Source organism: Procambarus clarkii, chromosome 42, assembly GCF_040958095.1.
Source record: "Procambarus clarkii isolate CNS0578487 chromosome 42, FALCON_Pclarkii_2.0, whole genome shotgun sequence".
Taxonomy (NCBI): domain Eukaryota; kingdom Metazoa; phylum Arthropoda; class Malacostraca; order Decapoda; family Cambaridae; genus Procambarus; species Procambarus clarkii.
Genome location: NC_091191.1, coordinates 24327704 through 24353929, shown reverse-complemented (window position 1 = coordinate 24353929; position 26226 = coordinate 24327704). Strand labels below are relative to the sequence as shown.

General features: G+C 40.2%; 1 protein-coding gene across 2 annotated transcripts in view; it reads right to left on the bottom strand.

Annotated features, from left to right (window-relative positions):
* The window catches only part of LOC138373614 (cytochrome P450 2L1-like), a 120996-nt gene that overhangs the window by 77111 nt on the left and 17659 nt on the right, over positions 1-26226 (bottom strand). The window contains exons 7-10 of one of the 2 annotated variants that reach the window (XM_069339951.1): positions 23619-23799; positions 23002-23119; positions 21940-22084; positions 20460-21651 (exon numbers count right to left, since the gene is read on the bottom strand). In XM_069339951.1, coding sequence (XP_069196052.1) covers positions 21467-21651; positions 21940-22084; positions 23002-23119; positions 23619-23799 — 629 coding nt within the window. In that variant the 3' untranslated portion in view covers positions 20460-21466. Of the gene's footprint in view, positions 1-20459; positions 21652-21939; positions 22085-23001; positions 23120-23618; positions 23800-26226 lie in introns of those variants that run through there. The other variant, XM_069339953.1, reaches the window with a different exon arrangement.

Sequence of the window (26226 nt, the reverse complement as noted above, 5' to 3'; positions counted from 1 at the left end):
TGTGTCTGTGACACTGATATACTTAAGTACTGTGGTTTCTTAACACTGAACAGTATTAGTATGCTATGAATGCTTACTAGTTAATGGATATGGTGGCTTAAGCCACTGCAAACAATATGTTTACTTAGATATATTGCTATGATAAATATTGACTGATAGCTAGGTTAGGCTAGAATATGTAAAGATTATTCCAATGCAAAATCAAGAAGTTTATTATGTATTTGGCATTGAAATATTCGGTAAACGAATGATCATAATTATCTAGGTTCAAAAGACCAATTAATATCCGGTTCGAAGGACCATTAATGTGGGAAAAACCTGCTGGGATTGATATAAGAGGAGACTACCAGGGACTTGTACTGGACTAAAATAAAAATTTACTTTCTGCAAATTAATTCAATTAAAATCTCTAGCTAGGGTTGTAAATCCTAGTTCCTCTTTTCCTAATGACAGACTGTGGGCTGTAAGGGACAGGTGGGGTGAATGACTTTGTTGATAGAAGTTCCAGTCCACCTGTAGACAGGGATCTCACATCAGCTTGTATTTTATACAAGGATAAGATTTAATAAATTCAGTTATCTGACTGAACACTGGCTCTGTTTAAATCAGGGATTTAAACATACATAGTCTAACCTAGCACCATAACTAAACAGCCAATATGTACTTATACTATAAACAACAAATTAAATTGTAAAAGTATAATAAATGACCTTAAATGTAGTCTAAATACTGTTAACTAAGTACTAGAAATTATATTCAATTAAATGAACTTATATGATAACTTAAAAATAACTAAGCAAGCAATTGATAACTTAATTTATATATTCAAGTATATATGCAATGTATTTATTCATTTTAAGATTAGGTAAAGTTAGCTTGTCTGAATCTCTTCCAACACTATGGACACTTATGAGGTTCTTTACTCAATGCGGCTGAATTCTTTTCTGACACAATGGACACTCACGAGTCTAGTGCTGGATAAGATTCACAGTTACACTACAATTTTAATAAATGTACTGATGAATGAGGCGTTGCCTCGCTTTATTACCGACAGACAGATTTATAGAATATTAAAGTTATACAAGCATACAATTGGCCAATTAATACGCTACTGTAATAAACTTCAATATACTTATCTGAAGCCGGGTGCCTGTCTGACAAGTTTGCCAGACTGATTAACTATCTTGTCGAGTTTAGGCACTATATTTTTGTCACAGCGTTGCTGTATGATGATCTGGTAGCATTGCTACGTGATTGTCCCTGCAGTTGCAGAAGAATGAGTTGAAAAAGATGATAAAGATAAAGAATGAAGGTGGAGGAAACCGTGTCACCGTGATCTCCACTATACACTCTATTTTATATAAATGTTCTAGGATTTTCCTTGTAGATATTGTCCAGGTACTCCCCCAGTTCTAGAGAGTGTTCACTGGTGATAAAAATATTAGATAAGGTGTCCTTGAGCTGGTAATGTTCGCTAAGGATCTGTCACTTGTTCACTCAGTTGTAAACAAACACGAAGTGCCCTCGGGCTTTGTTGGTGGGCGCTTCACTCCCCCCCATCGCCCTGCCATGCTCTCTGTGCACGGTAGCCTTCTATGAATATTGATTGATTATTTTTACAGTCTAGACTTATGATTGAAATAAGATGTGATTATAATATAATTAGATATAAGATTTAAAGATTATAAGTAGTATTTGAAAGTACCACTGAATCTTATTAAGGATTCGATATTTATCCCTACCGGATGTTGAATCAATGTTCCAATAGTTTTTTAATTAACAAATCCTTCTAGAAACTTCTGGATCCTTGAGAGATCATGTACAAAGTCACGTAGGCATCAGAAGGGCCCTGTTGCGTACGTGTTCATGTGGACACTGTCATCTAGGATCAAGCTATATAATGAATCTATAATGATTCTAATATGATTTTAATACGATTTTGATATGATTTTGATATGATATAGAAATGATATAGAAATTATACATTTCTTAGATGATTATTAGATATGGTGGGTAAAAATTTCCCACAACACATATATATTTATATGCGGAAAATCCACAGAGAAATATGAAATGAGGTGAACGTTTCGGCTTTGTTAAAGCCTTTGTCAACACCAGACTGACTAAGGAGAAGGGAGAAGGGGGAGGATATATTGGCCGACACCTGACCAACCCATCCCTAGGGTTGGTCAGGTGTAATTAACCAAAAACAGGTATAGCTTAGCTTAGAATGGTCAAAGAGGATTAAGCGGTCAGAGAATAAGGATGAAAGATTAAAGAAAAGCCTCATGAACACACAATATATGAATATACAATTATAATGAGACATTGTAAGCCTCTCTATCAGAGTTGTTTCTTAAACTGTTGTGCAATATTATAACTTAAAAATGGATCAAGTTTGTACATTCCAGTACTAACATTAAGAAGATTTGGACACTGACTGATTAGAGCAGACTCAATCAAATTCCGTTCCACGAAATCCCCACAATTGGTAATGCTTTTTGCCCCATTCCAGTTAATATTGTGATCGCATAAACTTGTATGTAGATACAATGCATTAGACGTTTGGGCAGTTCTAATACTATAAGCATGTTGTGACAACCGCAATTGTAAGGACTTTCCTGTTTGTCCAAGGTACACAGAATCACAATCATTGCAGGGAATCGAATACACACAACCTGCTGTATCAGGGGAGTTTTTTATTAAATTGGATTTGATCGTACTATTAGTGAACACCAAATTTATATTAAGTTTCTTAAAAATCAGAGACAATTTTTCAAGTCCACTCGCATAAGGTACCACCAATGAGTTAATAATTTTTGGTTTCGCCTTAGGGACGTGATTATAAAACGTACGCTTGGCTTGTACAAACGAGAAATCCAAAAACCTCTTAGGATATTGTAAACTCTTCCCAATTTCATATATTTTAGCAATCTGTTCATCAAAAAACTCAGTGCTGCAAACCCTCAAAGCTCGTAGAAACATTCCTGAAAATACTGCCTGTTTAACTTTACTATGATGATTCGAATAAAAATGAACATACGACCCCACGTTGGTAGGTTTCCTATACACATTAAATTTGAACTTTCTAGTGACTCTATGAATCATAATGTCCAAAAACGGAAGAGTACCATTCTCCTCAGTCTCACAAGTGAATTTTATTGAAGGTACCAAAGAATTGAGTTCATTAAGAAAAACTATCTGGTCTTTGTTGCACGGCCATAAGCACAAAATATCATCAACATACCTATACCAAACCACATTAGCCGGGATAATCCTGGATGAGATTTTTGTTTCAAAGAATTCCATATACAAATTGCTTAAAACTTGGAGACTGATATATGTGTGTATATATATATATATTGGTGTATACTGGCAGCAGGTTTTCTTTCAAACATGTTTCATTGAATATGACCGCATATTCTGTATTTATTATTTTCTGGTTTAGGGCTTCTATCCCTCTAACTATTTTCTTAGCATCAGGGCTTAATTGAAATAGGAGTTCTCCAAAACTCATTTTCGTACTTTTAAGGTGAAGAAAAGAAGTGATTTACTATAGAGTGTAATTACACTTATTTGTATAATTTGCACGACGTTTCGAACCTCCATGGTTCATTCTCAAGTGAACAGATCTTACAATATTAGTTGATTTTATACCCGCATTAGGTCAGGTGATAATACAATGAAGGTGAAAAACATGGGGGGATACATAAGTGAGGTGAAACATAGAGGCTGCAGAAGGCGTATTGGCCCATACGAGGCATCTCCTATCCAAACACAAAGATTAATCCAGTGTAATTGGCCTGTTATGTTGGACATTGTCTTCTGTGTTGGCATCGATATGTTCTTGTCTTGTCCTTACTCTCATGGTTGGTAGAGTAAATAGTTCCGTGATTTGGGTGTTCATGGTAGGTCGCTCTATTCTTATGTGAATTGCCTCAAGAATTTGTAATCTTCTTGAATCTTGGGTTTTGTCTATTATGCAAGTATTCTTGTTCAACATTTCTCTTGTTAGAGTAATGTCATGGGCTTGTCTCATGTGATTCCTAGGGGCACCAGATTGAAGATGGCATGTCAAACGCCTCGTCAGCTTGGTCGACGTCATACCTATGTACTTACATTGAAGGTTACATCCTTCGTGGGGGCAAGTGTACATGTATACAACGCTTGACTGCTGTAGAGGGTTCTCCGTCGGCTTCGGGCTGTTTTTGATAAGGAGTTCGGAAGTCTTCTTGGTTTTGTAGAATATTATCAGGTTTATGTTTTGGTTAGGAGTAGTGCTTCTTACTCCTTTACGGATTATTTCTTTCATTATTCTTTCCTCTTTTATATGTTCGCTGTGCATGGTTGATTTGTAATATAATTTTATTGGGGGTGTTGTGGTTTCTGTTCTAGGTTCTGAATTATACCAACGGTCCAAGTGTCTTCTTATAGCAGCGTTTATTTCCGCGTTGCTATATCCGTTGTTCACCAATACCTGAGTTACTCTTTCAAACTCTCTACTCACGTTGCTCCATTCAGAGCAGTGGGTAAGCGCTCGACGAATATAAGCATTGAGAACACTGGCTTTGTATCTTTGGGGGCACTCACTTCTACCGTTCAGGCATAATCCTATGTTGGTGGGCTTGGTATATACGTTGGTGCTTAAAGAGGTTCCTGTTTTTGTTATTAGTACATCCAAGAATGGCAGACTGTTATTTTCACTATTTTCATGTGTAAATCGGAGTACTGACTCTCTCTCTAGGTGTCTTTTTAGGTCAATTAGTTCATCTGAGTCTTTTACTATTACGAATATGTCATCTACATAACGGCAGTATACAGTTGGTTTTTGTCTGCTACTGAAGACCCTATCTTCGATGGTTCCCATATAAAAATTAGCAAATAAAACTCCTAAGGGGGAGCCCATTGCTACTCCGTCTATTTGTAAATACATGTCTCCTTGTGGACTGATGAAAGGGGCTTCCTTTGTACATGCTTCGAGAAGACTTTTCAAGTGTGGCTCAGGTATGTCTAATTTGGGGGTGCTCTCGTCTCTGTATACTCTGTCCAGTATCATTCCTATGGTTGTGTCGACTGGGACGTTGGTAAATAGGGATTCAACGTCCAGGGAAGCGATGATTCCATCGGGCTGGGTAGATTTGATCAATTCTAGGAAATCTGCTGATGATTGTAGACTAAACTTACTTGGAGTGTATGGAGTTAGGAGTTCATTGAGTTTCTTTGCCAGGTGATAAGTTGGGGTTGGTATTTGGCTGATTATAGGGCGTAGTGGGTTACCTGGTTTATGCGTCTTAACAAATGTTAAACAAATGGACCCAGTACGACATCCCTATCCAACTCAAGCAAACCATCAACAGTGAACTATTTAACCTGAAACAACAACATAAAACTCTTGTAGAAACAAAGACACTCCGTAAGTTAACATCCCTAAACGGTGGACAGCTAAAAATCCCTCGTCCTAAAGATGGCTACTTTAACCTGACTTCTTATGATCTTACCCAGGACCAACGAGACCTCTTAAATCTTGGTCTAAATTGTCAATTCTTATCTAAACCAAAGATGCATCAAAAACGCCTGGAAATCGAAATGCTTCTGGACGATATCCATAAGCTAGAAGACAACAAAAAAGTCATCACCACTGACACACTTCAAGCTGAACTACTTGCAGAAGCAGGGAAAAAACGAGGAACATATTCATCTACAATCTTAACCCCACGACTCAAAGAAGCAGCGAAACAACTAAAAAAAAAATCTGAAAGATGTAACAATAAGAAAAGCCGACAAAACAGCAGCATATGTATTGATTCCTACCCATGAATACATGAACAAAATTAGCGACATCCTAAGTGACGACTCCAAATTTCAACGAATCACGAGGAACCCCGTAGAAGACCTCAAGCGGAAAGTAAACAAAACAATTACAGCAATCAACGCAAAGAAAGGTAGTGTGCATTTCAATAAACTTCAAGGTGACTATGGCTTAGGATATGCCTACGGCAATGTTAAGACGCATAAACCAGGTAACCCACTACGCCCTATAATCAGCCAAATACCAACCCCAACTTATCACCTGGCAAAGAAACTCAATGAACTCCTAACTCCATACACTCCAAGTAAGTTTAGTCTACAATCATCAGCAGATTTCCTAGAATTGATCAAATCTACCCAGCCCGATGGAATCATCGCTTCCCTGGACGTTGAATCCCTATTTACCAACGTCCCAGTCGACACAACCATAGGAATGATACTGGACAGAGTATACAGAGACGAGAGCACCCCCAAATTAGACATACCTGAGCCACACTTGAAAAGTCTTCTCGAAGCATGTACAAAGGAAGCCCCTTTCATCAGTCCACAAGGAGACATGTATTTACAAATAGACGGAGTAGCAATGGGCTCCCCCTTAGGAGTTTTATTTGCTAATTTTTATATGGGAACCATCGAAGATAGGGTCTTCAGTAGCAGACAAAAACCAACTGTATACTGCCGTTATGTAGATGACATATTCGTAATAGTAAAAGACTCAGATGAACTAATTGACCTAAAAAGACACCTAGAGAGAGAGTCAGTACTCCGATTTACACATGAAAATAGTGAAAATAACAGTCTGCCATTCTTGGATGTACTAATAACAAAAACAGGAACCTCTTTAAGCACCAACGTATATACCAAGCCCACCAACATAGGATTATGCCTGAACGGTAGAAGTGAGTGCCCCCAAAGATACAAAGCCAGTGTTCTCAATGCTTATATTCGACGAGCGCTTACCCACTGCTCTGAATGGAGCAACGTGAGTAGAGAGTTTGAAAGAGTAACTCAGGTATTGGTGAACAACGGATATAGCAACGCGGAAATAAACGCTGCTATAAGAAGACACTTGGACCGTTGGTATAATTCAGAACCTAGAACAGAAACCACAACACCCCCAATAAAATTATATTACAAATCAACCATGCACAGCGAACATATAAAAGAGGAAAGAATAATGAAAGAAATAATCCGTAAAGGAGTAAGAAGCACTACTCCTAACCAAAACATAAACCTGATAATATTCTACAAAACCAAGAAGACTTCCGAACTCCTTATCAAAAACAGCCCGAAGCCGACGGAGAACCCTCTACAGCAGTCAAGCGTTGTATACATGTACACTTGCCCCCACGAAGGATGTAACCTTCAATGTAAGTACATAGGTATGACGTCGACCAAGCTGACGAGGCGTTTGACATGCCATCTTCAGTCTGGTGCCCCTAGGAATCACATGAGACAAGCCCATGACATTACTCTAACAAGAGAAATGTTGAACAAGAATACTTGCATAATAGACAAAACCCAAGATTCAAGAAGATTACAAATTCTTGAGGCAATTCACATAAGAATAGAGCGACCTACCATGAACACCCAAATCACGGAACTATTTACTCTACCAACCATGAGAGTAAGGACAAGACAAGAACATATCGATGCCAACACAGAAGACAATGTCCAACATAACAGGCCAATTACACTGGATTAATCTTTGTGTTTGGATAGGAGATGCCTCGTATGGGCCAATACGCCTTCTGCAGCCTCTATGTTTCACCTCACTTATGTATCCCCCCATGTTTTTCACCTTCATTGTATTATCACCTGACCTAATGCGGGTATAAAATCAACTAATATTGTAAGATCTGTTCACTTGAGAATGAACCATGGAGGTTCGAAACGTCGTGCAAATTATACAAATAAGTGTAATTACACTCTATAGTAAATCACTTCTTTTCTTCACCTTAAAAGTACGAAAATGAGTTTTGGAGAACTCCTATTTCAATTAAGCCCTGATGCTAAGAAAATAGTTAGAGGGATAGAAGCCCTAAACCAGAAAATAATAAATACAGAATATGCGGTCATATTCAATGAAACATATATATATATATATATATATATATATATATATATATATATATATATATATATATATATATATATATATATATATATATATATATATATTGTGTATATATATATATATATATATATATATATATATATATATATATATATATATATATATATATATATATATGCACAACTTGCCTAAACACGCAAGAGAGATTATACAACCTTAAAACACTTTCCCACCAGGAGATTCGAACCCTAGCCAGCACAGAAGCCTTACAGCAACTGGCATAACTGGTACGCCTTTAACCCACTGTACCACAGCTCAGACCCTTAAAAGAGATGGTAATTTCGGAGTATTTCACCTCCAAAGATCACCACCTCCCAAGGGGAAATAGAGAATAGTGAGGGACTACTCACGTTCTACTCACGTTAAGCATAGACACAGAGTTCTCCCATATTAACAGGAATTTGATGAAAGAACGTGAGTAGTCCCTCATGGGACTACTAACGTTTTTTCATATATATACACTATATATACTTTCATATATATATATATATATATATATATATATATATATATATATATATATATATATATATATATATATATATATATATATATATATATATATATATATATATATATATGTCGTACCTAGTAGCCAGAACGCTCTTCTCAGCCTACTATGCAAGGCCCGATTTGCCTAATAAGCCAAGTTTTGTAGTGGGGGTCCTGTATCCCTGCTACATCACTCAGGGTGTCAGGTAGAATTTCCTTAACCAGGTCATCTGATGCTGAGGAGGAAGACAGGAAGGCTGGGACAGCAATTTGGGTGGCGGTGCAGACACCCAAGCCACGGAGCCTAACAGGAAGAGTGGCTTGTTTCCACTGGCATTCGTTGAGGGAGAGGTTAACAACTTTTTCCAGCATGGTCTTCAGTAAGAGATCATACTCTTCAAGCTTTTGGTTGTCGTAAGATAGGGCGCACCTCAGAAAGTAGGTTAGCCTCGGAAGGGATAGGCATTTGGTGAGGAGATAAAAAGCATCGTGGGCATCGATGTCACCTATTCTGTCTTCCATCCTCCTAAGGTCTGCGATTTTCTTGTCGAGGATCTCCTCAATGGCGTTAGACCCGAGGGGGGCTCCAAGGAGGGTGCTGTTCTCGGCCCTAATGACATGGGCTCCAGGCAAGGCAGACCTTATTCTAGCTACAATGTCTGGGTTGGAGGAGACTACTTCACACTTGGAAGGGTTCAGGACGAGACCCAGGCTTACTTCTTGCTCCCTTATTTTCCTGATATCTGACAAGAGGTGGTCTATGGTGCCAGCTATAGTGCCATCATCCAAAAACCAGATGTTGAACTCGCTGGACAAGCTTTCGGTGATTTCTTTTAAGACTAAGCAGAAAAGAAGGGGAGCAAGAGGATCACCTTGCTGAACACCTTCACATGATCTGATTTCATGTTCACCAAAGAGCAGTTTTGACTCGCCACTGTAGCACGATAGTATGAACGGGTAGAGGGGCCGGAAATGGCGATGTACGGCACAAAGTACTGCATCTCTTCTTGCCATGTTGAAGGCATTCTTAAAGTCCAGTTTGTGCAGGGTCTTTCATCAGAAATGTTGGTGATGTATGGTCGTGCTGCATGGGCAGCCGCTTCACAGCCTTGGGGGATTCCAAATGCTAGCTGGATTGGTTTCAGCAATTCAGCCGCTTGCTGGCTGACTACCCTCGTAGCAGCCTTGGCAATCAGGCGTCGGAGAGTGTTGCCAACAGCGATTGGCCTGATTCCTTCGTCCTTCTTCTTAAGAGCACAGAGGGAGGCACCAAAAAAGAGAGGCCTGATGACCTCAGGTATCTCACCAGCCAGGCACATGTTGACGAACCTTGTGAGTTCCATAAGAAGATCTTGTGCAGCATCACCAACCGCAGGATTTAACATTTGCTTGATATGTTGAGTTTTTAACCCTGTAAATCCGCCTGCTGACCCAGGTGGAAAAGAAAGGGCTGCTTTGTAGACCTCAGATTCACCAACGGTTAATGGGTCTGAAATGGTGTCGGCTGATGGCGGAATGATGTTGTCGCCTTGAGGGGCTCTGGGTGGGTGCTTGCTTTGCAGGGCCCGTGCTGTGGCTGAGTTTCGAGGAACAATTTTCTCGTCTCTGGTGAGGACTCTAATAGCACTTGCGGTATTTCCCTCTTCAATTTTCTTGGTGATTTGTGCTCTGATTTTGTACGTTTCCGGTATGTTGTTGTTACCATTTCTGCGGTGGATGTGTTTTGCTCGGAGAGGCAGGCGAACTAGGTTGTCCCCCCTTGGGTATTCATTTATCGCCCTCAGGACCGAGGAAGCAAGTGATTTGTCCCTCCTTGGAGGGACGGTGAGGCATACATTGCCAAACAGAAGGACATTATGCCATGCTTGAATGTTTTCCGGGGCATCACTGACCCTTTTCAGAAGTGTACAAAGTTTGGTTGCTGCATTTGGGCGGGCTGCTTTTGGGATGTGTGGTAATGTTCTAGCAGACGTCGCTATGATCGCTTGGGTGAGGTTTTCAGATGAGATTAGGTTAATGGGAGTCTCTTCTCTAACTGTCAATGGCAGCTGGCCATTGCTTCCCTTTGGAAGCTGGTGGGAACCACTGCATCTTACCTGCTTACATGCATCTTACTCGTTGACGGTGTGAAAGCGGATGACACCACCGTTGGAGTTTATGGCGGTGTTTTTGTTGCATACTCGGCAAAAACCTCTTTTAGGTGTAGTTGTTGGCACCTCAAGGCTTGTGGAGTCCTGTCCGACCACTGGGACCCCTTCCATTTCAACTCGGTTGGGAGAGTTAAACTGTGCATTATTCTATAGAGGGGGGAAAACGCGCTGGGCCATGGCCAAGCAACTGCCAGCAACTGGGTGTGGAGGCATCAACTGGGTGTGGAGGCATCAACTGGGTGTGGAGGCATCAACTGAGTGTGGAGGCATCAACTTAGTGTGGAGGCATCAACTGGGTGTGGAGGCATCAACTGGGTGTGGAGGCCGCGGCTGGGTGTGGAGGCCGCGGCTGGGTGTGGAGGCATCAACTGGGTGTGGAGGCCGCGGCTGGGTGTGGAGGCATCATCTGGGTGTGGAGGCATCAACTGGGTGTGGAGGCATCAACTGGGTGTGGAGGCCGCGGCTGGGTGTGGAGGCATCAACTGGGTGTGGAGGCATCAACTGGGTGTGGAGGCATCAACTGGGTGTGGAGGCATCAACTGGGTGTGGAGGCATCAACTGGGTGTGGAGGCCGCGGCTGGGTGTGGAGGCATCATCTGGGTGTGGAGGCATCAACTGGGTGTGGAGGCATCAACTGGGTGTGGAGGCATCAGCTGAGTGTAGAGGCATCAATTGGGTGTGGAGGCATCAACTGGGTGTGGAGGCATCAACTGGGTGTGGAGGCATCAGCTGGGTGTGGAGGCATCAACTGGGTGTGGAGGCCGCGGCTGGGTGTGGAGGCATCAACTGGGTGTGGAGGCCGCGGCTGGGTGTGGAGGCATCATCTGGGTGTGGAGGCATCAACTGGGTGTGGAGGCATCAACTGGGTGTGGAGGCATCAACTGGGTGTGGAGGCATCAGCTGAGTGTAGAGGCATCAACTGGGTGTGGAGGCATCAACTGGGTGTGGAGGCATCAACTGGGTGTGGAGGCATCAGCTGGGTGTGGAGGCCGCGGCTGGGTGTGGAGGCCGGTAGGGCGAGGGTCAGCTCAGGTAGTGAGGTGCGGGGGGGAGGGGATGGGGTCGGTTTGGGGGGGACGCGTAGTATCGAGTGGGCTATACACATGACACACAATATACATTCATATATATGTACACCAGGGTATGTATGACACTGAGAATATGGGGTTGGCACTTTGTTATATATATATATGACAATGTCAGACCACGGAGGAAAATGAAACAGGAATTTCCTTAAGTACTTTCGTATATTAAATACATTTTCAGAAGGAATTCCTTCATTCCTTCTGAAGATGTATTTAATATACGAAAGTACTTAAGGAAATTCCTGTTTCATTTTCCTCCGTAGTCTGACATTGTCACATTCTTAAATCACATGTTTATTTTCGTGATATACACACACACACACACACACACATATATATATATATATATATATATATATATATATATATATATATATATATATATATATATATATATATGGCACAACTCTCCTAAACACGAGAGTCAAGTATACAACTTTAGAACACTTTCCCACCAGGAGACTCGAACCCTAGCCAGCACAGAAGCCTTCCAGCAACTGGCATAACAGGTACGCCTTAACCCTCTCCACCACCTGCTCAGACCCTTAAAAGAGATGGTAATTTCGGAGTATTTAAATACCACAAAGATCACCACCTCCCAAGAGCACTAGAGCAAGTGAGGGGTCATTTAGACGTTAATTTCATCAAGTCCCTGTTAATATGGGAAGACACAGTGTCTATGCTTAAGGCACAACTCTCCTAAACACGAGAGTCAAGTATACAACTTTAGAACACTTTCCCACCAGGAGACTCGAACCCTAGCCAGCACAGAAGCCTTCCAGCAACTGGCATAACAGGTACGCCTTAACCCTCTCCACCACCTGCTCAGACCCTTAAAAGAGATGGTAATTTCGGAGTATTTAAATACCACAAAGATCACCACCTCCCAAGAGCACTAGAGCAAGTGAGGGGTCATTTAGACGTTAATTTCATCAAGTCCCTGTTAATATGGGAAGACACAGTGTCTATGCTTAAGGCACAACTCTCCTAAACACGAGAGTCAAGTATACAACTTTAGAACACTTTCCCACCAGGAGACTCGAACCCTAGCCAGCACAGAAGCCTTCCAGCAACTGGCATAACAGGTACGCCTTAACCCTCTCCACCACCTGCTCAGACCCTTAAAAGAGATGGTAATTTCGGAGTATTTAAATACCACAAAGATCACCACCTCCCAAGAGCACTAGAGCAAGTGAGGGGTCATTTAGACGTTAATTTCATCAAGTCCCTGTTAATATGGGAAGACACAGTGTCTATGCTTAAGGCACAACTCTCCTAAACACGAGAGTCAAGTATACAACTTTAGAACACTTTCCCACCAGGAGACTCGAACCCTAGCCAGCACAGAAGCCTTCCAGCAACTGGCATAACAGGTACGCCTTAACCCTCTCCACCACCTGCTCAGACCCTTAAAAGAGATGGTAATTTCGGAGTATTTAAATACCACAAAGATCACCACCTCCCAAGAGCACTAGAGCAAGTGAGGGGTCATTTAGACGTTAATTTCATCAAGTCCCTGTTAATATGGGAAGACACAGTGTCTATGCTTAAGGCACAACTCTCCTAAACACGAGAGTCAAGTATACAACTTTAGAACACTTTCCCACCAGGAGACTCGAACCCTAGCCAGCACAGAAGCCTTCCAGCAACTGGCATAACAGGTACGCCTTAACCCTCTCCACCACCTGCTCAGACCCTTAAAAGAGATGGTAATTTCGGAGTATTTAAATACCACAAAGATCACCACCTCCCAAGAGCACTAGAGCAAGTGAGGGGTCATTTAGACGTTAATTTCATCAAGTCCCTGTTATGCCAGTTGCTGGAAGGCTTCTGTGCTGGCTAGGGTTCGAGTCTCCTGGTGGGAAAGTGTTCTAAAGTTGTATACTTCACTCTCGTGTTTAGGAGAGTTGTGCCTTAAGCATAGACACTGTGTCTTCCCATATTAACAGGGACTTGATGAAATTAACGTCTAAATGACCCCTCACTTGCTCTAGTGCTCTTGGGAGGTGGTGATCTTTGTGGTATTTAAATACTCCGAAATTACCATCTCTTTTAAGGGTCTGAGCAGGTGGTGGAGAGGGTTAAGGCGTACCTGTTATGCCAGTTGCTGGAAGGCTTCTGTTCTGGCTAGGGTTCGAGTCTCCTGGTGGGAAAGTGTTCTAAAGTTGTATACTTGACTCTCGTGTTTAGGAGAGTTGTGCCTTAAGCATAGACACTGTGTCTTCCCATATTAACAGGGACTTGATGAAATTAACGTCTAAATGACCCCTCACTTGCTCTAGTGCTCTTGGGAGGTGGTGATCTTTGTGGTATTTAAATACTCCGAAATTACCATCTCTTTTTAGGGTCTGAGCAGGTGGTGGAGAGGGTTAAGGCGTACCTGTTATGCCAGTTGCTGGAAGGCTTCTGTGCTGGCTAGGGTTCGAGTCTCCTGGTGGGAAAGTGTTCTAAAGTTGTATACTTGACTCTCGTGTTTAGGAGAGTTGTGCCTTAAGCATAGACACTGTGTCTTCCCATATTAACAGGGACTTGATGAAATTAACGTCTAAATGACCCCTCACTTGCTCTAGTGCTCTTGGGAGGTGGTGATCTTTGTAGTATTTAAATACTCCGAAATTACCATCTCTTTTAAGGGTCTGAGCAGGTGGTGGAGAGGGTTAAGGCGTACCTGTTATGCCAGTTGCTGGAAGGCTTCTGTGCTGGCTAGGGTTCGAGTCTCCTGGTGGGAAAGTGTTCTAAAGTTGTATACTTGACTCTCGTGTTTAGGAGAGTTGTGCCTTAAGCATAGACACTGTGTCTTCCCATATTAACAGGGACTTGATGAAATTAACGTCTAAATGACCCCTCACTTGCTCTAGTGCTCTTGGGAGGTGGTGATCTTTGTGGTATTTAAATACTCCGAAATTACCATCTCTTTTAAGGGTCTGAGCAGGTGGTGGAGAGGGTTAAGGCGTACTTGTTATGCCAGTTGCTGGAAGGCTTCTGTGCTGGCTAGGGTTCGAGTCTCCTGGTGGGAAAGTGTTCTAAAGTTGTATATATATATATATATATATATATATATATATATATATATATATATATATATATATATATATATATATATATATATATATATATATATATATATACATATATGCGAACAAGCCTGAATGGTCCCCAGGACAGTTATATATACATATATATATATATATATATATATATATATATATATATATATATATATATATATATATATATATAACAAAGTGCCAACCCCATATTCTCAGTGTCATTCATACCCTGGTGTACATATATATGAATGTATATTGTGTGTCATGTGTATAGCCCACTCGATACTACGCGTCCCCCCCAAACAGACCCCATCCCCCCCCCCCCCGCACCTCACTACCTGAGCTGACCCTCGCCCTATATAAATATATATATATATATATATATATATATATATATATATATATATATATATATATATATATATATATATATATATATATTAGTATATTTTGGTAGCAGTCTTTCCTGTAGACATATATTATTAAATATGACCGAAAAAGTAAGATTAATAATTCTAACACGAATTTTCTCAATCTTTCGTACATTTCTTTTCACTGTTGGAGGTAAATCAAAAATCAATTCTCCAAAATTCATTTTTATTTCTAGTCTGACGCGACACGAGCGCGTTTCGTAAAACTTATAACATTTTCAAAGACTTTAGTTTACAAATACACAACTGAATAGAACTTACGCATCTCCGATTTTATATCTACATTTTAGTGAGGTGGATGGGGTGAGGTGGCATTAATAGGGTATTAATTTCATCAACACAAGACAGAACAAGAGGTGGCATTAATAGGGTATTAATTTCATCAACACAAGACAGAACACGAAACAATGGGTATTGAATAGAAGTGTTTGTAGAAAGCCTATTGGTCCATATTTCTTGATGCTTCTATATTGGAGCGGAGTCTTGAGGTGGGTAGAATATAGTTGTGCATTAATTGGCTGTTGATTGCTGGTGTTGACTTCTTGATGTATAGTGCCTCACAAACGTCAAGCCGCCTGCTATCGCTGTATCTATCGATGATTTCTGTGTTGTTTACTAGGATTTCTCTGGCGATGGTTTGGTTGTGGGAAGAGATTATATGTTCCTTAATGGAGCCCTGTTGCTTATGAATAAGCAATTAATAAAAAGCCCAGTATATAGGCAAGACAACAACATCTCTTTCTAGGCGTTTAACGATGCATAAGCAACAGGGCTCCATTAAGGAACATATAATCTCTTCCCACAACCAAACCATCGCCAGAGAAATCCTAGTAAACAACACAGAAATCATCGATAGATACAGCGATAGCAGGCGGCTTGACGTTTGCGAGGCACTACACATCAAGAAGTCAACACCAGCAATCAACAGCCAATTAATGCACAACTATATTCTACCCACCTCAAGACTCCGCTCCAATATAGAAGCATCAAGAAATATGGACCAATAGGCCTTCTACAATCACTTCTATTCAATACCCATTGTTTCGTGTTCTGTCTTGTGTTGATGAAATTATTACCTTATTAAATACCACCTCACCCCATCCACCTCACTCAAATGTAGATATAAACAAATCGGAGATGTGTAAGTTCTATTCAGTTGTTTATGTTTAAACTAAAGTCTTTGAAAATGTAATAAGTTTTACGAAACGCGCTCAAGTGTCGCGTCAGACTAGAAATAAAAATGAATTTTGGAGAATTGATTTTTGAATTACCACCAACAGTGAAAAGAAATGTACGAAAGATTGAGAAAATTCGTGTTAGAATTATTAATCTTACTTTGTCGGTCATATTTAATAATATATGTCTACAGGAAAGACTGCTACCAAAATATACTAATATATATATATTTATATATATATTAGTATATTTTGGTAGCAGTCTTTCCTGTAGACATATATTATTAAATATGACCAAAAAAGTAAGATTAATAATTCTAACACGAATTTTCTCAATCTTTCGTACATTACGCTTCACTGTTGGAGGTAAATAAAAAATCACTTCTCCAAAATTCATTTTTATTTCTAGTCTGACGCGACACGGGCGCGTTTCGTAAAACTTATTACATTTTCAAAGACTTCACAAATACACAACTGATTAGAACGTATCTCTGTTTTTATATCTACATTTGAGTGAGGTGGTAAGGGTGATGTGGCATTAACACAAGACAGAACAGGAGGGGATATTAATAGGGTATTAAAAGTATCAACACAAGACAGAACAGAAACAATGGGTATTGAATAGAAGTGTTTGTAGAAAGCCTATTGGTCCATATTTCTTGATGCTTCTATATTGGAGCGAAGTCTTGAGGTGGGTAGAATATAGTTGTGCAATAATTGGCTGTTGATTGCTGGTGTTGACTTCTTGATGTGTTGTGCCTCGCAAACGTCAAGCCGCCTGCTATCGCTGTATCTATCGATGATTTCTGTGTTGTTTACTAGGATTTCTCTGGCGATGGTTTGGTTATGGGAAGAGATTATATGTTCCTTAATGGAGCCCTGTTGCTTATGCATCGTTAAACGCCTAGAGATGTTGTTGTCTTGCCTATATACTGGGTTTTTTGGAGCTTACAGTCCCCAAGTGGGCATTTGAAGGCATAGACGACATTAGTCTCTTTTAAAGCGTTCTGTTTTGTGTCTGGAGAGTTTCTCATGAGTAGGCTGGCCGTTTTTCTGGTTTTATAGTAAATCGTCAGTTGTATCCTCTGATTTTTGTCTGTAGGGATAACGTTTCTATTAACAATATCTTTCAGGACCCTTTCCTCTGTTTTATGAGCTGTGGAAAAGAAGTTCCTGTAAAATAGTCTAATAGGGGGTATAGGTGTTGTGTTAGTTGTCTCTTCAGAGGTTGCATGGCTTTTCACTTTCCTTCTTATGATGTCTTCGATGAAACCATTGGAGAAGCCGTTATTGACTAGGACCTGCCTTACCCTACAGAGTTCTTCGTCGACTTGCTTCCATTCTGAGCTGTGGCTGAGAGCACGGTCGATGTATGCGTTAACAACACTCCTCTTGTACCTGTCAGGGCAGTCGCTGTTGGCATTTATGCACATTCCTATGTTTGTTTCCTTAGTGTAGACTGCAGTGTGGAAACCTCCGCCCTTTTCCATGACTGTTACATCTAGAAAAGGCAGCTTCCCATCCTTTTCCGTCTCGTAAGTGAAACGCAGCACGGAACTCTGCTCAAATGCCTCCTTCAGCTTCTGCAGATGTCTGACATCAGGTACCTGTGTAAAAATGTCGTCAACATACCTGCAGTATATGGCCGGTTTCAAGTTCATGTCGACTAAGACTTTTTGCTCGATGGTACCCATGTAGAAGTTTGCAAACAGGACACCTAGGGGAGAACCCATGGCGACCCCATCTACGACGGGGTCAAGACGCACAAGCCTGGAAACCCACTTCGGCCAATCATTAGCCAGATACCCACACCCACGTACAGACTGGCAAAGCGACTCAACGGCCTGCTGACTCCTTATGTTCTTTGCGCCTTCAGCCTGAAGTCTCCAAAGGAATTTGTGGACTTACTGCAGGGCACACGGGCCACAGGGATAAGAGCCTCGTTGGACGTAGAATCGCTGTTTACCAACGTACCTGTGGACGAGACAATCGGAATGATAGCCGACAGAGTGTATCGTGATCCAGCCTGTACTCCTCTTGACATGCCAGAAAGTATTCTGAGGAAACTACTCCAAGCTTGTACTAAAGAGGCACCCTTCTTGAGCCCGGATGGGCACATGTATAAGCAAGTAGATGGGGTCGCCATGGGTTCTCCCCTAGGTGTCCTGTTTGCAAACTTCTACATGGGTACCATCGAGCAAAAAGTCTTAGTCGACATGAACTTGAAACCGGCCATATACTGCAGGTATGTTGACGACATTTTTACACAGGTACCTGATGTCAGAGATCTGCAGAAGCTGAAGGAGGCATTTGAGCAGAGTTCCGTGCTGCGTTTCACTTACGAGACGGAAAAGGATGGGAAGCTGCCTTTTCTAGATGTAACAGTCATGGAAAAGGGCGGAGGTTTCCACACTGCAGTCTACACTAAGGAAACAAACATAGGAATGTGCCTAAATGCCAACAGCGACTGCCCTGACAGGTACAAGAGGAGTGTTGTTAACGCATACGTCGACCGTGCTCTCAGCCACAGCTCAGAATGGAAGCAAGTCGACGAAGAACTCTGTAGGGTAAGGCAGGTCCTAGTCAATAACGGCTTCTCCAATGGTTTCATCGAAGACATCATAAGAAAGAAAGTGAAAAGCCATGCAACCTCTGAAGAGACAACTAACACAACACCTATACCCCCTATTAGACTATTTTACAGGAACTTCTTTTCCACAGCTCATAAAACGGAGGAAAGGGTCCTGAAAGATATTGTTAATAGAAACGTTATCCCTACAGACAAAAATCAGAGGATACAACTGACGATTTACTATAAAACCAGAAAAACGGCCAGCCTACTCATGAGAAACTCTCCAGACACAAAACAAAACGCTTTAAAAGAGACTAATGTCGTCTATGCCTTCAAATGCCCACTTGGGGACTGTAAGCTCCAAAAAACCCAGTATATAGGCAAGACAACAACATCTCTTTCTAGGCGTTTAACGATGCATAAGCAACAGGGCTCCATTAAGGAACATATAATCTCTTCCCATAACCAAACCATCGCCAGAGAAATCCTAGTAAACAACACAGAAATCATCGATAGATACAGCGATAGCAGGCGGCTTGACGTTTGCGAGGCACTACACATCAAGAAGTCAACACCAGCAATCAACAGCCAATTATTGCACAACTATATTCTACCCACCTCAAGACTCCGCTCCAATATAGAAGCATCAAGAAATATGGACCAATAGGCTTTCTACAAACACTTCTATTCAATACCCATTGTTTCTGTTCTGTCTTGTGTTGATACTTTTAATACCCTATTAATATCCCCTCCTGTTCTGTCTTGTGTTAATGCCACATCACCCTTCCCACCTCACTCAAATGTAATGCCACATCACCCTTCCCACCTCACTCAAATGTAGATATAAAATCAGGGAAACGCAAGTTCTAATCAGTTGTGTATTTGTGAAGTCTTTGAAAATGTAATAAGTTTTACGAAACGCGCCCGTGTCGCGTCAGACTAGAAATAAAAATGAATTTTGGAGAAGTGATTTTTGATTTACCTCCAACAGTGAAGCGTAATGTACGAAAGATTGAGAAAATTCGTGTTAGAATTATTAATCTTACTTTTTCGGTCATATTTAATAATATATGTCTACAGGAAAGACTGCTACCAAAATATACTAATATATATATATATATATATATATATATATATATATATATATATATATATATATATATATATATATATATATATATATATATATATATATATATATATATATTATCTTGATTTCTAATATAAGTTTATACTTGTGTTTGTGTTCCTCCCTCACAAGTAACCGGTGCCTTACTAGGCTAACACGGGGTTGTGGGGGATCAGACCTTTAGACATGTTTGAAATATGATACACCTGAGTGACTATTATCCTTGTGCAGACGGCATGAGCAGACCTTATGAAGTTGGGTGATTAACAGGGTGTTATTGTTGTCCTGCTCCTTGATAGTGGGAAATGGCGTATTAATATTATTTTCCACAGACATTTCCCCTGTCATTGCAAGTATATTCATTTTTTATATTACAGAAATGTACAAAATACCAAGGAAGTGCATCAGAGGCTTGGAATTAACACCAACAAACAAGAAATAGTTTACTTTTTTGTCCATTTGCTGGTCAAAGCAACTTTTTTCCTTTATTAATATGTTTCTAAATAAAGATTTTCTTTTTATTAGTTAACAGCAGAATTGTGCATCATTAAGTTAGAACCAGGGTTCATTATTGATTCATTGCTGTACCATTTCTATACCTATCATCCTCTGACTTGACTATTATTTAGCACATTGGCAGCAACCATAAAACTTTCACTTATTAAACAATGACATATTGTCTTTCTTTAATAAATAAAGAAACCCTGCCTACCTGTCATAGTTTTTATATTATATATTAATTATCCTTTTACTCAACATTCAATTTCTGGAAAACATTTTACGAAAATAACAGAAATTAAAGTGTGCATGATACATACCAAATTATCAGATTTTAACCTTTAATATTCAACACAGTGACCAGGGTCACTTCATTGGGGGGTGAGTACAGTGATCTTTTAACGCTTTTAGGTCTAGTATGAGATTTGAAACTTCTGTGGGTACAGACTGCTTATTCCCGAGGTCTCCAGTGAACAGATTTCATCAAGGGAATATAAATCTTGGGCAAATTTCCTGGGTGTGAGGGCCTCGAGACTAACTCAGCAGTCATGGGCAGCAGTCCGGCGGATTTTGCCAAAGTGAGACAAACAGCCACAGCACACAGCCTTGCCTCGGCACATCATGCAATGGGACACAGTGTTTGTTTAGAAAATGAATGAGAAAAATTCATATTCATGATTTAGTGATCATGATTGTGAGATCTTCGAGGCGATATACGGGACAAGGTCTTCGTGGCTGGATTCGGGACAAGGTCTTCATGGCTGGGTTTAGGAAAAGATCTTCATGATTAGATTCGGGACAAGGTCTTCATGGCTGGGTTTAGGAAAAGATCTTCATGGTTGGATTTGGGACAAGGTCTTCATGACTGGATTAAAAAGAAAAATATCGTGGCTTCCCAGACTTGGCACTTTTTCTTAATAATTTCCTGCTTACTCTGCATTATTTTCTTTTATTAATGATGATGTTGAGAGGTTTGGGAAAATTAAACAATATCACTCTGGGATCCTTCTTCAAGTCCAGTTCTTCTCCTTCAGGAACTGAGAAAGTGAAGTTCTGTAGTAGTGCTGACAGAAAAAGGTAGAGTTCCATACGGGCCAAAGCCTCACCAGGGCACACTCGTCGACCTGGAAGAGCATTGTGTAAGTTACGTAACAGCCAATGTTTCAGAGGATTTCATACTTTAGAAGCTATTATGCTTGAAGAAACAAAATAATATTTTAGACAGCCATTGCTTAAAACAAATTATGAACTTATTCTTTTTGGAAAGTTGGCATTTAATGCCTATGAATCATGCACAACCAATCTAAATTATTGTTAAAAGCAATTTTGTTAAGTTATTGCTTCATGTCTTCGAAATTAGATAAATGCACGAGAAATAATAATTTTCATGTAATAAAACTTTCTTCACTTACCAATGGAAAAGGGAATGTAACTCTTCTTCTTGGTATCATATTTGCCTTCACTATCGAGAAAATGTTCTGGATAAAATTCGTTAGACTTCTCCCAGTAGGCTGGATCATTGTGGCACATTTCGACGTTAGGAATGATTATTGTGCCCTAAGAAACAAATTTAGCAATGTTATTAAACATTCACTGAATGCAGAGGGAAAGATCAAATTAAATAATAAAGTGAAATTGTTTGACAATTTAATAAAGGATTTCTGATGTATTCAAAAACTTACTGGTATACGATTTTGCAGCGTCAATTATATTTTTTGTAGTTGACATAAAATAACTTATTCATATATTCTCACTGAAATATTTTGTATTGGTTCCCATGGTAAATTTTATGATAAGCTGCACAGCATAACTTCCTTTAACAGTAAGGGGAACATTTCAGGTGATATTCTGCAGTAATGGAGAACACAAAGGAGAAATTTATCAGTTATTTTAAGATATATTCAAAGATATTCCATGACTTATATCAGATGGATATAAACAATCTCCCATATGTACTGCATCTCTGTCCCACATGTACCAATTACTAAAACAGTGGGAATTCAGAGAACATGCAGCATGCATCAACGTGATAGAGCTCCTAAGTTATTAGGGTTGTCTCAAAGCTCACAAAATGTACTCACAAGAAAGAAGATGTGAAAGAAGCACCACTTACATGGAAGATACAGGAGGGTCAGGTCCTAAATTTGCACAATAACATAACATACTGGAGTAAACAGAATGGTAGGAAATACGGAGTAGAGGCAATAATACAGAGGTGGTGAGCTTTGAAGACAATTATAGTATAACAAAAACAAGTTTTGTGTACATTTAGCATGGTGAAGCTGGCTACTCATTGAGCATAAACATTAGTACAGGGTTACTGGTGATACTGTGTGTGTGAGCACATTTTGAATGATGGAACGGTGAGTGAGTGAATACTTTTAATATTGTGAAGCTGAGTACCTGTGGTATAGTGATATTGGCAGTACTATTACTGTGTATTTATCGATTAAATGTAGTGCGAGTGTGTTTACCTTTGGTATGGTGTAGCCAGCAAGTTGGGTGTCAGTAATTGCAGAGTGAGACACTCCCAAGGGTAGTAAGGATACTTGTCGGCTCACCTCATTGATCACAGCTTCAAGATAGGCAAGTCTGAGGGGCAGAGATGTGTTAAAGATGATGATAAGTTATCAGCAGCATTATCATGGATTCAAGCTATAAAAACGTATGTTAAGAAAATAATTTGGTAAACACTGATTAGGAAATAGGGTTCAAGATCTGTGTATAAAAATAGATGCATTATATAAGCCAATAAACTGGAAACTTCCCATCATAGGTTGGATAAATATATGAGCGAAAACGGCAGTGTAATCACAAAATCTCCTCTGCACAGCCTTATATGGACTAGTAAACAGAAGCTGCCTCACTTAGGCCAAACAGTAATGCATTTTGAAGTAAGAAGGATTTTATATGTGTTTATACATATAAACAGTGAGGGAGGGTTTTTGTGACCAGTTATACAGGTCTTGTACAGTAATGTTTGCCATAATATTTTGCATTTGTCTAATAGAAGGACAATAAATTTACTAACTAAATAACTTTGTAGATTTTTATATATATATTTTTACCTAATACAATATGCTAAACATACCTGGGCTTGTCTTGGAGGGAGGGAAGGTGTGTCCTGGGCACCACCTCATCAATCTGGTGTTGAAGTTTGGCCTGGATCTCAGGGTACTTAGCCAGGTACATTAGGACCCAACGAAGTGTCTGGTTGGTTGTCTCACTCCCGGCTGTGAACAGATCTGCTACTTGCACCCACAGGTCCTCCTCTGTTAGGGTACAGTGGTCAGGGTAGAGGGTTTGAGCAGTCTCCGTGGTGTAGTGGTAAGACACTCGCCTGGCGTTCCGCGAGCGCTATGTCATGGGTTCGTATCCTGGCCGGGGAGGATTTACTGGGCGCAATTCCTTAACTGTAGCCTCTGTTTAACGCAACAGTAAAATGTGTACTTGGATGAAAAAACGATTCTTCGCGGCAGGGGATCGTATTCCAGGGACCATAGGATTAAGGACCTGCCCGAAACGCTACGCGTACTAGTGGCTGTACAAGAATGTAACAACTCTTGTATATATCTCAAAAAAAAAAAAAAAAAAAAAAAAAAAAAAAAAAAAAAAAAAAAAAAGTAGCCTATAGGTCGTTGATATTTAGCCTGAATGTGATCTCTCATTATGAAGTTTAGTTATGGAGCCGGTGGCTGAGCGGACAGAACACTGGGCGCATGATCCTGTGGTCCCGGGTTCGATCCCGGGCGCCGACGAGAAACAATGGCCAGAGTTTCTTTCACCCTGATGCCCTGTTACCTACCAGTAAATAGGTACCTGGGAGTTAGTCAGCTGTCACAGACTACTTCCTGGGGGTGGAGGCCTGGTCGAGGACTGGGCCGCTGGGACACTAAGCCCCAACATCATCTCAAGATAACCTCAAGATAAGGGTTCAGTAGTACTTCAGGATATTTTGTTAAGTCAGGGTATATATCAACATGTGTAGTGGAGTGCTGTATATACATATGATATACTGTGCATGTAAATATTGATAGTACATATTGATATGTACATGTATATATATGAACAAATAGATGAGTGCGTCATAAAGGAAGAATAGGGCGTAAATGGGGGACGAATAAAAAAAAGGGGTGAGGAAGCACATACAAACTTTAATCAGGTGTAGTGGGCTTGTCATTTTGAACGGTGTCTTCTATGTTGACATCTTCACATTAAATCCAATATGCTCTGTACTGCCCCTTTACTTGAGAATGAACCATGTAGGTTCGAAATGTTGTGTAAATATATAATAAGTTATATAATAAGGTATAAGGTAAATAATAACTTTCTACAGCTAATGATTATTTTTTCTTCTCCTCGAACAAAGATGACATTTGGAGAAATCCTCTTCCAATAAACCAAGATGCAAGAACACTAGCTAGAGGGATAGAAGCCTTAAACAAGAAAATAATCAATGCGGAATATGCAGTCACATTCAATGAAACGTGTATCAATGGAAACCTGCGGCCAGTATACACCAATGTAAATATATATATGTACATGTAAAAATATACATGTACATTTACATGGTGAAAATTATCTGGAAAATGTTTAAGAAGGACTCCAATATTTAAGTTAGTGTTCTGAGACCCACTTATGACTCTGTTGAGACTCGAATGCAGGGAAGATGTTGTTTGTAGAGGGGCGACGAGAGAAGATATTCAGTGATATGTAATCCTTACGACTCAATGGGTCTCGCCTGCCCAAGAGAGATCCGTACCACACCTCTTATTTACAGTAAAGTACTGTACCTTATCTCTGGTACTGTGAGAATGGGGTTAATAGTACAGTGTACCTTGGTATACGACTGCCCTAGAGTACGATTTGTTTGGTTTACGACGTAAAGTTCACGGTAAAAATTGAATTGGTGTACGACGTTTTCCTTGCAATACGACGTCTGTTGACACGTGTATTAATCAAACGAGAGTGTGGTGCTGTTGGTGCGAGGCGAGGCATGCTCAATTGTTTACCAGAGTGTCCCGCAAAAGTGACGACCGCGACCATGCTCGAACTCTTTGTAAAGAATTTCTTTGTTTTTTTCTGCTTTTTTTCGTTTCTGAACATAAAAGTTATTATATATCATGCCATAGGTCCCAAGAAAGTCAGTGGTAAAGTTCAACCTAAGAAAATAGTTGTGAGGGTTGACAATAGAGGTAAAACAAGAGATCATTTCTAAACATGAAAATGGTATGAGGGTTGTTGAACCAGATAGGCATTACAACAAATCTATGTCAACGATATCCACCATAATTGCTAAGAAAAAGGACATTGAGTGCTAACGTGGCAAAAGGTGTAACAACAATTACGAAACAAAGAACAGAAACAACTGAGAATGTAGAAAAGTTATAATTAATTTGGATAAACGACAAGCTTTTAGCCTGTCGCTTTAGCTTTAGGTGATAGCATTTCAGAGGCTATCACTTGTGAGAAACAAGGGTATTGCATGAAGATCCTATAAAGAAAATCCCTGGAACGAGTGATGCAGATATGAAAGAGTTTAAGGCGAGCAGGGGATTGTCCGACTCGCCAAAATCAAGCTGCAGTAGGCTGTTGCTTTAACCTTTTTAATGACACTGTGATGCCTCACTACAGACAAGAGTTAAGACGTGAGGAAAAACAGGTCTCAATGGACCGGCTCTTAGTGAGCCAGAGAAGCA